This window comes from Lepisosteus oculatus, chromosome 23 (assembly GCF_040954835.1).
Source record: "Lepisosteus oculatus isolate fLepOcu1 chromosome 23, fLepOcu1.hap2, whole genome shotgun sequence".
Lineage (NCBI taxonomy): Eukaryota > Metazoa > Chordata > Actinopteri > Semionotiformes > Lepisosteidae > Lepisosteus > Lepisosteus oculatus.
The window spans coordinates 1,170,202-1,182,824 of NC_090718.1; the positions used below are offsets into that span (position 1 = coordinate 1,170,202).

The 12,623-nt window shown below is 49.6% G+C and overlaps 1 protein-coding gene and 1 long non-coding RNA gene across 4 annotated transcripts in view; one reads left to right on the forward strand and one right to left on the reverse strand.

Moving 5' to 3' along the window:
• The window catches only part of LOC138224598 (CD209 antigen-like protein E), a 32,368-nt gene extending 29,797 nt beyond the window's left edge, over nt 1–2,571 (forward strand). For all 3 annotated transcript variants that reach the window (XM_069182542.1, XM_069182540.1, XM_069182544.1), the window contains 2 exons: nt 824–936; nt 2,170–2,571. In XM_069182542.1, the coding sequence (XP_069038643.1) occupies nt 824–936; nt 2,170–2,317 (261 nt within the window). In that variant the 3' untranslated portion in view covers nt 2,318–2,571. The remainder of the gene's footprint in view (nt 1–823; nt 937–2,169) is intronic.
• LOC138224608 (uncharacterized) lies at nt 1,170–4,715 on the reverse strand. The gene is made up of 3 exons (XR_011183080.1): nt 4,411–4,715; nt 2,261–2,444; nt 1,170–1,461 (listed from the first exon to the last, which is right to left on the reverse strand). It is a non-coding gene; the product is annotated as an uncharacterized lncRNA (long non-coding RNA).
• Between the last annotated feature and the right edge of the window lie 7,908 nt (nt 4,716–12,623).

The window sequence follows — 12,623 nt, forward strand, 5'->3', positions numbered from 1 at the left end:
TCCACTTCCAGAGTTTGAAAAGCAGTGACTATTTCCCCTGTACAGCCTGTGTGTGAACAGAGCAGAGTGAGCAGCAGTGTGAGAGATGAGAGTGTGGGGATGGATCTCTGCTCTACAGCTCACAGGCAGTGCTGCCCAACACCAGGCACAGTGAGATCATGCCCACTGTGTGCTCAGATACAGTTTCTGATCTCAGACCAGCCCTGTCCCAGGAGACACACTGCCCAGCTGACACCAGACCCACAACCTCCTTTCCTGCTGCTCTCACTGGCATGAAGGGCTGTGACAGTGTGGAACCAGCTACCCAGACAAGCCCCATCAGCGGGACGTTTAACTCTGGAAAAACAGCTGTTTCCTGCTCACAGCTGCACGTTTCCAAGGAAACTCAGACACAGAGAGAGAAAATATCTGGTTAGAAGAGGAACTGATGGATTTGAATTATTAATCAAGAAATGGCTGAGGTACTGTAATGAAGAGATGTTTATACATCCCAAACTGCCCTTGATGGTTACTGTCTGGAACAGTAGAAATGAAAGGTCTCTAGTAAAGACCTCTAACCTGGTCTTGACTCTCAGTGATGATGGGAAACACACATTCTGATTGTCTCTGAATCCAGCTAATGAGGCTGGATATGTGAGCGGAGGTCACCCTGTATGTGTTCACTGTGAGTCTGTTCTCTTTCATGAGGAGAAGGAAGATGTGTTCAGGTTCAGGTGTTCAGGCAGCTGGACTGGTGCTGGTGTCCAGGGTGAGCTGACCCGGAGTCCAGCTGGACTAGTGCTGGTGTCCAGGGTGAGCTGACCTGCTCTCTGTGTCTCTGCAGGAGCTCCTGGGACGTCTAGTAAAGGACAACAGTTACTACTGGATTGGTCTGAGCAGGAAGGACAGGGAATCTCAGTGGAGATGGGTTGATGGAACAGTCCTGGACAGTAAAGTGTAAGTGTGTGTGTTGTGTGTCTGTTGTGTTTGTGTTGTGTGTTTGTCAAGCCCACTTGATACTAGATGGTACATAAACAGTTTCAAGGGTGTCACTGGGTCACTATTACAGATGAAACATGGTTTAGATACTGGAAAAATAGAATGTGGATTCTTACAGAACGTTAATCCACAGCACTGAGTCGGAATACACAGCCAGGGATGATGAAGTTCCAATTAATGCCATTAAAACAGATTACAGACCCCAGTGTATTTCACAATAAAAGTAAAAAAATGCAATTTTTAGGAAAAGCCAGAACATCGCATGTCAGAAATCCTCTCTCAGTGTTGTCATGCAGGAGGACTGGACTTCAGCAACACGTTTCAGTCCAGGTCTCTGCAGACAAGAGTCTCCTGAACATCACAGCTGTAGCTCCTCCCAGCTGTGTCACTTCAACCCCATCGAGAGACTCTCCAGCACTTTGTCTTCTGGAAATAATCTCAGAGACATAACAGCCTGGACTCACCTGTGATTCACATACACTCCTGCAGGAGACATGAGAGAGAAACCTCAGGCACACGTCTCACAACATCACAAGTTTAAGATCATGTCTCCACTGAAGTCAGATTCTGTCTGACTGCTCTCTTCTCACACACAGCCTGTCTGTCTGCAGCTCTGAGTCTCTTCTCTGAGTAGTGAAATTCACTCTGTTTTCCCTACAGACAGATGGTCTGAAACAGGTTGACAATCCTAATTCACAAAGCAAAGGGACTTTTTATTCAGGAGCAGAATCCCCCACAGTCAGTGAGTAATTCAGGGGGCCTGAAGGAAGAAGCAGCTCTAAAGTGCTCAGAATGAGAACAAACTGAGCCCCTGCAGTGATCAGTCCCACTGACCTGTACTGCACTGCTGGTGTTTTATTGGTACTGTGGAGGAATCACTGCTCTGACTGTGTTGTGTCTCAGGTCCACTGACTGTGTTTTCAGAGTCTCTAACTGTGTGGCAGGAAGTAAGTCAAACAGACAAGTAAATATGATCTAACTTGTAAGAAACTGTAACTTGCTGAGTAAATCTTATTGATCAAAGAGAAAAGTTAACATGAGCTCCTATGTGTCAACAGCAATGTGAGGAATAACAGGACAGTTTTCACAGGAGGTCTTCTCTGAGACAGCAGAGGGAGCTGGAGAGAGAGGTGCTGGTGTGTTGAGGTGAGCAGACTGGCTCAGTGACTCTGATCTCCTTCTCTCTCACAGGGTCACAGCTGGTACGGGTTACTATGGGTACTGTGGATATTGGAGCCGGGGTTCATCAACTGTGTATTCAAGAGAATGTAGAGAAACTCACCCCTGGATCTGTGAGGGGGATGCTGTGAGAGTCTGGCAGCCCCCCTCTCTGTCCTGAGGAGGAGGAGAGACCTGAGAGAGAGAGACAGTGTGTCTGCTGGGGCTCCTCTGCTGATTCCTGGAGACGATCCTGGTCTGTTGTCTCTCCACTGGTCCTCACTCTGTCTTTCCTTCTGTCCTCCAGGCTGGGAACAAACAGACAGCAACATGGGGATTTTATTCCAACTTTTTGAAATTTGTTACATTTTTGTATTTTGAAATTATTTTTGTCAATGCTTATTTTTCAAAGGTAAAATTTGTGTATTTTGTGTATTTTACAGATTATATTGTTAATATTTTGTATTTCAGACAATCCAGCCTGTGTGAAGATGTCTGGGCTGTGTCTTGTTGTGTCCAGTGGGATTCTGTGTGTCTGTTGTCTCCTCTGGACTGTCAGTGTTAATGGAGTGAGGATCAGTTCAGTCAGTATTAATGGAGCGAGGATCAGCTCAGTCAGTATTAATGGAGTGAAGATCAGTTCAGTCAGTATTAATGGACTGAGGAGCAGTTCAGTCAGTATTAATGGAGTGAAGATCAGTTCAGTCAGTATTAATGGACTGAGGAGCAGTTCAGTCAGTATTAATGGAGTGAGGATCAGTTCAATCAGTATTAATGGAGAAAGGGAGCTTGGCTGTCTTCAGCCAGGGAGTTTCACAGAGCTGTGTCCAGCACCTGTGTGGGACGCGTCTGTCCAGCCAGGTTCAGCTGAAAGACAGGACTCAGCCCCTTGCACAGAGCCGGAGTGGAGCTCTACATCCTGGGCAGTGTTTCAGGTCACAGGGGGACATGGACACTCTCCTCACACACAGGGGACCAGCAGGGTCCAGCCTCCTCACACACAGGATTCAGGTTACCAGTCTGAAAGGACTGTTGAGATATTACTAATGTTCATAACCAGCCTTGTGGAACACAGAACCTAAACTGCATCTTTCAGTTGAATTGTTGCCTTTTCTTCTGTGCTGAATAGTGACCTGTAGTCCCAGCGTGCACTGAGGCTCCAGCTGACAAACTGACTGACCTGCTGTCTGGTCAGTGCAGGACCTGTGGACAGCTGGTCAGAGAAAAACTTTAGAAACAAATGAGAAGTGAATAATGACACACCAGTCTGGATAGTGGCACTGATCATTCTGGAGTTTATTTTCATCACTCAGTTCACACAGCAGTAGAGGTTGTTGCTCTCAGACTCTGTTCTGTCTCAGGGGCTCCTGTGTCTCTGGGGCTGATGGGCTCTTTCCCTGCTGATGAGAATCTGCCCCCCAGCCCCCAGGCCTGACAGTCTTGAGCCTGAGATCACATGGTATAAAGGGATAGAAGACACAGGTCCAGGCCAGACTGGCCCAGGAGAAACCCAGTCAGTGAAGCAGTGGGAAGTCAGAATGAACACAGTGACACTGAGAGGCAGCCCTGCTGATGGGAATGGGGAGTATGAGCTGAAGCAGGCAGGGACACAGGGCAGTTTAGTTTAAAGCTCCACAGGCATCATTGTCAGCAAACAGCCACACAGGGAGTGTTCAGGAACAGCCAGAGAGGCAGAATGAGGGGCTCAGGAGCAGCACTGGTGCTGCTGGATACTAACAGGACAGCTGCCCTGGGGACGAGTGGAGAAGCAGCAGGAAGGTCAACAGCTCCTCCTCCCTCTAGAGACCCAGCCAGTGGCTCTTCCCTGGGGAGGCTGAGCCCCCTCTGCTTGGCCAGGAGAAGCCTCTGGGATGCCCTCTGCTGGGCTGGCAGCTCTGGCCTCTGCAGACAGTCCTTCCTCTCTTTCTCCAGGGGCACTGGGCAAGACCCCACTGGGCCTCTGGGGCATCACTTTCCACCCTCCCCTCTGGGACACAGAGATACTCCCACACCGCTTCTAGACACTGGGCTCTGAGCTCCCCACTGCACTGGAGACCCTGGGCTCCCAGCAGACTCCTTCCTCTCCCCCTGCTGACCCTGACCTGGGACAGTCCAGCCCGTCCACAGCCCTGAGCTCAGGGTCCTGCAGGCTGGAGCCAGTCCTGTCCAGAGCACCAGCAGCTGCCACACCAGCTGGGCTCCTGGTGCAGAGAGACAGACCCCCACACCAGTCCCACCAGCAGCAGGGTGACTGGGCCACAGCCCCACACTCACCTGCAGGGCTCCTGTCTCCTCCCTCTCAGACAGGCTGGGCTCCAGCACACTGCTGGCTCTCTGCTTCAGGCCCGACTCCCTCTCCTGAGCCCCTGTGGGTCAGCTGTCCAGTCACAGGGCTCCAGGCTGCAGTATTGTACATGACCACTAGAGGCACTGTCCCACTGCACCACCACACAGGGTGGATCCTGGCTCTGGAAAAGGACACATGACCAGTATAATTCTAAATCATAACTTATTGCAACTCGCTATACGATCGTTTTAAAATGGGATATTTCGATATCGGCGGATACTCTGGATATTATATTAACTACATTTACTACATCTTTAAATATGGACATTTATTATAAACGGTCTTAAATTGTTTGGTTAATTCTATTATAATTTTATTATAAAGCATGTTATTAACTGTCATTATTGTGACTCGTCCTTCAAAAATACAATTTACGTTTGAATATGTGGACTTCGGAGATGTCTTTGGATATTAAAGTGAAAACGTAAGAAAGCCCGCAGTGTCAGTGAATTCGAAATAAAATAACAATAAAATGAAGCCTATTGATCGGGCTACAGCAGGGGGTGTCGATTCCGATAACTGTCCGCCGGTGGCGGTGGTGATACACGAGTCTATGGAGGGCTGGTTTACAGTGCAGTAGTGAGGGTCTGGTGTGTATTAAACACCCGGGTCATGTGACTGGGGTCTGTACTCTCTGTTTTATGAATAAGAAGATCCACAGCCAATCAGATCCCTGGAATGAGCCCAGCGATGTTGCGATTGGTCAGTGGGAGTTATTGCTGATTGGCAGTAAAATTTCCCAATTATAGACGAGACTCGGTCCAGTTGCCCAATAAACTCAGAGTTTCATGAGAGGGTCGGGAATTTTAAATGTGTTGTTGTTCCTGTAGGTCTAAGAAACAGAAGATTTATTTTTAAGACAGAAGTCACATTTAATCGGTGGCGCCTTTCTTTGTTAAAAGTCATAGGCGTCTTTTTCTACTGTAACTGTAAACTGTTGCTGTTTGTCTCGTATTTTGTTCGTCTGAACACATGAAATCACGGCGCTACGTTACACGAGTTGTTGTGGAAACTTTATTTCTACTTCAGACACGTTGAGCCTCAGTGATCGTGAACCTTCGTGCAGATGAAGATGATGATGAAGAAGACGATGATGGTGAGACCCTCGTGTGTCAGAGCTCGTCTTCTGTTACTGGAGAAACAAGACTGAAGCTCAGACCTTTCCAAAGGCTGAGTCCCTGAGCTGTGAGGATCATGAGGACCAGCTGGACAGTCCACTGTCCACTGCACAGCCCTGAGGAAGGAGGTAGGCAGGACAAGAGCTCCTCTTTAAAAGAAGCTGCATAAATTGAGGGTAGATTTTACTTTATATATTTATTCTCATCGTACATTTTATGAATGGGCTCTTGTTGTGTTAAATGTGCTGTGTATTGTGTTGTGTCTTTTACCAGCCTGCAAAAACACTTTCCCCTCTGGGACAATAAAATAAGTAAGAGGTGTCCAGTCCTGGAGGGGTCAGTGTGTGTCTGCAGCAGGGCTGTCCAGTCCGGGTCCTGGAGGGGTCAGTGTGTGTCTGCAGCAGGGCTGTCCAGTCCTGGAGGGGTCAGTGTGTGTCTGCAGATGATCCAGATGTTTTACATCAGCAGCAGCTGAAGAGCTGGGAAAAGGTGTTTGTTTGGTCCAGTTAAACCAGTAACCAGCTTGTTTAGTACCAGCCTCTCTCCTCTGTAGCTCTATACTGTGTCCATGAGAGATCTAGAATACAGACACAGATTCCATGTTGATTTGTCTGAGATGAAAATTTAGTTGTTACATTATTAAAATTTTATTTTGGAAGCCATAGAAAAGATATTGAGTGAATACAGATTGTAGTTTAATCTTTATTTTAAAAGAATTGCCTGAACATCATAATTTACATGTTAATTTTTCCGGAAACATCATTGAGTATTCATGTTCAGAGACATAATGTTTTGAATATCTGTTAAATATATGTTGTTTTATATATATACACCTGTACAGATCTTACACCAGTCTCTGCTGGATCTCTTCAGTTTGCTGTGTGTTATGTTTGTATTGTCTCTCTGTTCAATCTTATAACTGCTATCGTGATGTGGAATAGTGTTGTCAGTTGTTGTGTTGAAAGGAGATGATCTCTGTTGTAGTAAACTGTGTTGTGCTCTTTGATCCCTCTGACTGAGCTGCTCCTACACTGCTGTGGGTATTTTCTCAGGGACGGCCTCTGGAGAATCTGTACCAGCCTCAGGAATGGACACCGATATCAGCTGACTGTTCCTTCACTCCTTCGTTCTGATAATTCACTACACTGATGTCCTGTTTTAACATAATAAAACACTCCTGAGCAAACTTTTAATCACTTGTTTTTATCTTGTTTATGTTCTTTAATTAAACACCAGGTTGTGAACACCTCTTCCACGCTCTTGGGTTTTATTTCCATTGTCTGTGAAGGAAACTGTGGTCTTCGTGGTGATGAGAGAGCTCTCTGCTAGTCATTATATCGAAGAGTTTCGGGGGAACTTCTGATATGAGCTCTGTGCCTTGTGAGGGATGAGATTCTCATGGAGAACAGTGGAAAGGTGAAGCCTGATTGTCCACATGTATAATTCAAGTCTAATTCCATCATACTGTCAAACTCAGAGCTGCTCAATACACGCAGATGGAGTCACACTGTCTCACTGCAACACCTTTCACAGAGAAGCAGAGTCCTGTGCAACAGGCAGGACTGACAGCCCCTCTGAACACTTTGCAGGATCACAGCAGCTCCAGATCACTGCAGGATTCAGCGCAGCTCCAACTCTCCTCCATCTTCACAAACATCATCAATTCACTTCATCTGAGCTGCAGGTGTGCAGTGGCTCCTGCAGTCCAGCTGTGCTTCTGCTCTGTCTTTATTACAGAAGGGGCTCCTGCTCTAGGCCGGGGGGACGAATCGCAGTTTTAAAGCTTTTATATTTGGCGGCGTTGAAATTTCTGCCTGGTGCTGTGGCTTGTCATGTAGCGTGCTGCTCTGTGGGTGGTGAGAGTCCGGGTTCAAGTCCCAGGTCAGTACAAACCTGGGTTCAATCCAACAAAGAAAAGCCTTTGTAAAACCTGAAACACAGTAGATGAGCAGAGAAACTACTTTTAGAATTGCAAGAACAGGAGGGATAAGTATGACCGCGGAGTTACTGCAGATTTGGCAGGAAGTATAGCTCACTCTGCCAAACCCCGACTCTTACCCATGGAAGCCTGTTTCTGCCAGGGAGTAAAAAACGCGCTATGGTATCTCAGGATTGTGACTCAGCAAGCCAGAATTCCGACTTTCTCACATTTGTGACTACGAAATAGCCATATTTCATTGTCTGTCCTTTTGTTATTGTAACGGATTCGGGTTCTAGGGCTTGTGCCCTCACCGCTCCCACCCTAGTTCGTGCCTCGCTGCACTGGCTCGAACCTGAGTCTTGTTTCAGCTTTTATAATTGTGAATTCTTCTGGATGTGAAGTGCCTATTTCTGTATCTTATTTCATATTCTGTCTACGTAAATAAAAACTATTTTTAAAAAGCCCACCGTGCACTGTTCCATCCGGGTACTATGGAAGCCTCACTGGCGGAAATAGGATTCTATAAAAATTAGTGTAATTAATTTGATTTTTATCAGGGCACTGTACAGGACAAGTCTTCAGGCTTATAGATCCTATGATCCTGTACGATTCATGAAAATAGTGTAACGGAACGGCCGACATACAGGTTGTACGATCTGGTTGCAGTGTGGTGACGGCTCCGCCCGCCCCTGCGCATTTTTTTTCCTCTTATAAAATATACTTTATTCTGAAAAAAAACATTTCAAAAGTAAACATCTCACTCATTAACACTCCATGTAGTAAAAACAACGGCGGAACGGCGGTGATTGTCCGTTATCAATCCTTGCAGGTGTGGGTGGATTTGCGCTATTATGAGAGTCCCTCCCAACCCTACCACTTGCTGTTAACCATTAATCCCTGTACAGGGTCCATAGGCCTTTCCAGTGCTCCCTTGCCGTGGGGAAACCCCATTTAGCAACGTCGCGCTTCATCCTCCTCCTGAGGTCCGCCAGGATCCTCTCCTCCAGCTCCCTCGCTCCCCACTTGATGTTGTGCCGGATGAGATTGTTCCTCGCGTCCCACAGGCCTTTTTTAGTGAGGGACAGCAGCAGCCACATCAGGAACGGCGTCCCCTTGTCCAATCTGGTAGGTGCCAGCCCCAGCAGAACGTACTGGTAACTGAGCACCGCATCCGTCCCCAGGAGTTGCATGGTGTTGTCCATTCTGCCCCACACCGCCTTGGGGAAGGGGCAGCTCCAGAACACGTGCTCCTGAGTCTCCTCGACGAAACACGTGTCCCGGGGGCAATGCGGGTTCCTGGTAAGCGAGTGTCTGTAGAGGACCTCTCTGGTAGCCAGTCTCTTGTGTACGGCCATCCAGTTGAGGTCCTTCAGTTCGTTGTCCAGTTCTTTCAGCTGCGTTCTTTCCCAGACTTGTCTGGGAACTCGCAGCCTTTCATCAGCAACCAGATGCCCCCTCACCTCTTTGTACAGAGCTCTGTGGTTGGTGTCTGCTTTCAACACCATCACTTTCCCTGTGTAGGACAGCGACCGCGTTTTCCACAGACCCAGCTTCGCGTTCACCCTGGCGATCCTCTCGGTCCAGTTGTTTGTCTCATTGTCCCGGCTCTGGAAGGAAACCCCCAGTGTTCTGAGGGGCTCCGTGCAGAGCTCGAGACCCTCCGGCGCCGTCATCCTGTGCTTCCAGGGCCCGCAGAACTTCAGTTTGCTCTTTCGGCGGTTGAGCTTCGACCCCGAGTCTCTGGAGTATTGCTCCATGACCTGCAGGGCCCTCCTCAAGCCCCTGTCCGACCTCAGGAACAGCGTCGTGTCGTCGGCGTACTGGGAGATCTTCAGGGTTTCCCCCGCGCCTCCCGGTATCTCCAGGCCGTCGATGACGGGGTCCCGTCTCACCGCCTCTGCTAGGGGCTCTGTGAAGAGAACATAGAGAAGGGGTGAAAGGGGGCAGCCCCCCCAGGTGAAAATCCCCCAGGTTTCCGTTCACGTTCACTCTGCTGCCCACGTCAGAGTACAGAATCTGAATCCAGCGGCTGAAACTCTCTCCGAAACCGAAGCGTTCCAGCACCCTGAACAGATAGACGTTAATCGCTCTCAACTTCTGCCCCCTCCAGTCGATGTCTGCGACCAGGATCCGGCCCTGCACCACCGAGAAGGAGGAAACCAGCGTCATCTCTGGGTTCCCGAGGAGGATTCCCACTCCGGAAGAGTGGACCCCTCCTACGCTCCAGCATGATTCTCCCTTCGTCCGTTCCCTGGTGAATGTCAGCTTGTCGCTTTCATCCTTCAGGTGGGCCTCCTGTGAGAAACAAACTGAGAAAGACTTTGAGGCCAGATCATGAAAGACTCCCCGTCTTTTCACTGGGTCTCTCAGCCCTCTCACGTTGGTTGTTAAGAAGGTTAGTTTCACAGTCATGATTAAACTAGTGAAAGTTAAACCTCCTCTCTGTACTTACAGTTGAAACTTGAGAGTCTACATCTGGGCACTGTTTAGCCTAGATGTAACTCCTCTCGTTCGGGTCCTGGGGGGAATATGCTGGGCTCCCTCCAGGTCTCGCTGGGGACTGAAAGGTAAACATGCTGGACAGGTCCAGCCCTACCATCAGTCCCGGCTCCAGGGTGGCTTCGAAGTAATCCTCGTCTTCCTCGAGGATACTCTCCGCCACCGCTTCGGGAAGGCTCCTTTCTTCCCTTTCTCCCGGAGTTTCGGGGACCTCCAGTTGCTCCTGGGCCTCGGGGGAGGGGGTTACCTCTTCCTGGGCTGCCTCCTCCTGTTGTCCCTGGGCCTCGGGGGAAGAAAGTTCAGTTTCCTCTAGGACGAGGAAACGGTTTTCCCTTGCCACTCTTTTTTTCTGTCCTCCCGAAGGTGGATCCGCCCTGCCTCTCTTCTCCCGCTTTCGCTTTCCCTTCTTGCTGGGAGTTATCCAGGGCCCTTCCTCCGGTCGGCCATCTTGTCCCTCTTCCTGGCGGCCATCTTGTGGCACCGGTGCGGCTGGGGGTGTGGCCTCGGCAGTTTCGGTTCTCTGCGGGGGAGGTGCGGGTTCTTTGTTTTCACCTCTCTCCCTTTGTCTGGAGACCGGTTTCTGCCGGCCGGCTTCCACCACCTGCGCAAACGAAGGTTTGCTTACCTTGCATTGGCGAAGGAGGTGTCCCTCGGCGCCGCATCCGTCGCACTTTTTGGCTGCCCGGCAGGTTTTTGCCAGGTGCCCGTCCTCATTGCAGTTCTGACATCCGACGATGTCACATGTGTTTGCCTTGTGGCCGGACTGTCTGCACTTGTTGCAGAAATCCGGCATCCTGGGGTAGTAGAGGTACCCCCTGTCTGCTCCGATGTTGAAGCGAGCCGGGGGGTGCTGGAAACCGTCGACGCCCTCTGGGTCCTCTTTCAGGAGGACTCGGTACTGGCGTTTGCCGTACCAGACGCCGTCGTCCCTGACCTCTGTCGGTTTTCCCACCACAGTTACATACCGCCCTAGGTACGCTGTTACCCATTCCGTTGGTACGTAGGGGTTGTACGTGTGAACTGTGATTGTCCTCTGATTCATCTTCCTCATATGCTCTGGCCTGACATCAGGGAAACCAGGGTGCTTACCTTTCTCCCTGATCAGTCTCGTTGCCTTTTCGTACGAGGCGTCCGATTTTGCAGTCGGCATCGTCTCCGTTTTCTTGGTCCAGTGGAACCGGATCAGTGTCCTCTTGTCTGCCATCTGGGAGGGAGAAAAAGGAGAGAAAGAGAGAGAGAGCAAAAAGGAGCAGCGAGGGAGCCCTGGCCTTTGTCCCTGTGGGCAAAGCCCAGCTAGGTGCAGGCGCAGGAGGAGAGAGAGAGAGAGGAGAGCGGAAAGTGCTTCCGGGTCTCGAGGAAGAAAGCAAGCACCGCGGGCAGGCCACGTGTACCTGCTCCCAGCCAAGAGGCCAAGGAGGCGGAGCAAGAGAAAGGGGGAGGGGAGAGGAGAGAGCAGAGAGAGAGAACGTTGCTGCCGGATCCCACCCAGCTCAGCTGCTGCTTGGCCTTAACCCCCTAGGCTCAACCTAGAGCGATACCAGCTCAAGCACTCTTCAGGATCTTCGATCGCCTTCTAGACCCTTGGAAAGACAAGAACTGCGGGCATGACACTTGAACTTGATCTTAGCCATGCACAGACTCAAGGGCTGCTGGAATTAGAGGCAAAGGGTACCGATTCTTGATTGTGATCTCGTTGAGGCCACGATAGGCAATGCAGGGACGGAGCCCACCATCCTTCTTTTCCACAAAATAAAAACTGGCACATGCAGGTGAAGTGGATGGACGTATAAGTCCAGCCTTCAGAGAATCTTGTATGTAGACTTTCAGGGCCTCAGATTCAGAATTGGAGAGCGGAAATATGCGACCTTTAGGAGGGATAGTACCTGGCAGAAGGTCAATGGCACGATCATATGGTCGATGAGGTGGGAGGGCCAAGGCCTCCTGCTCATTAAATGCTTCCTGTAGATCAGAATATTGAGGGGGGATGGTAGGAACCCCTGAAGGGGACGTCGCCATGAGTGCAATTCTTACGGGTAGACGACAGCAATTTCTAATACATCTGGGTCCCCAAGTTAAAATTTCTCTATGGGACCATGAAATGTTAGGGTCATGCTGTTGTAGCCAAGGAAAGCCTAGTACAAGGGGGTGTGTTGGGGTCTCAAGGAGATAAAACCAGATGTTTTCCACATGGGTGGCGCCAATCTGCAAGCCTATCATTTCAGTTTGCCACCTAATAAGTCCTGGAGATACTGGGGAACCATCAATAGATTGAACACGAAGAGGTGGAGTCACCAGGGTCAAGGGTAAGTTCCAAGTTCGAGCGATGGAGGCGTCTATAAAGTTTCCTGCTGCCCCTGAGTCAATAAAAGCAAGAAGAGGCATCCGTTTTTTACCCCAGAATAGTGTAGATAGAATAGAAAATCCTGAGGAAAACTGAGGGGATTGAGATATCTCACTCACCTTAGGATCTTGAGAAGGTGGGCAGCGCCTCAAGGATGAGTATGAAGCAGGGAGTCAGCTTTAAAGTGTCCTAATTTCCCACAGTACATGCAGCGACCCTCTCGTTGGCGTCTCTCTCGTTCTTTAGGGATTAACCGGGTGC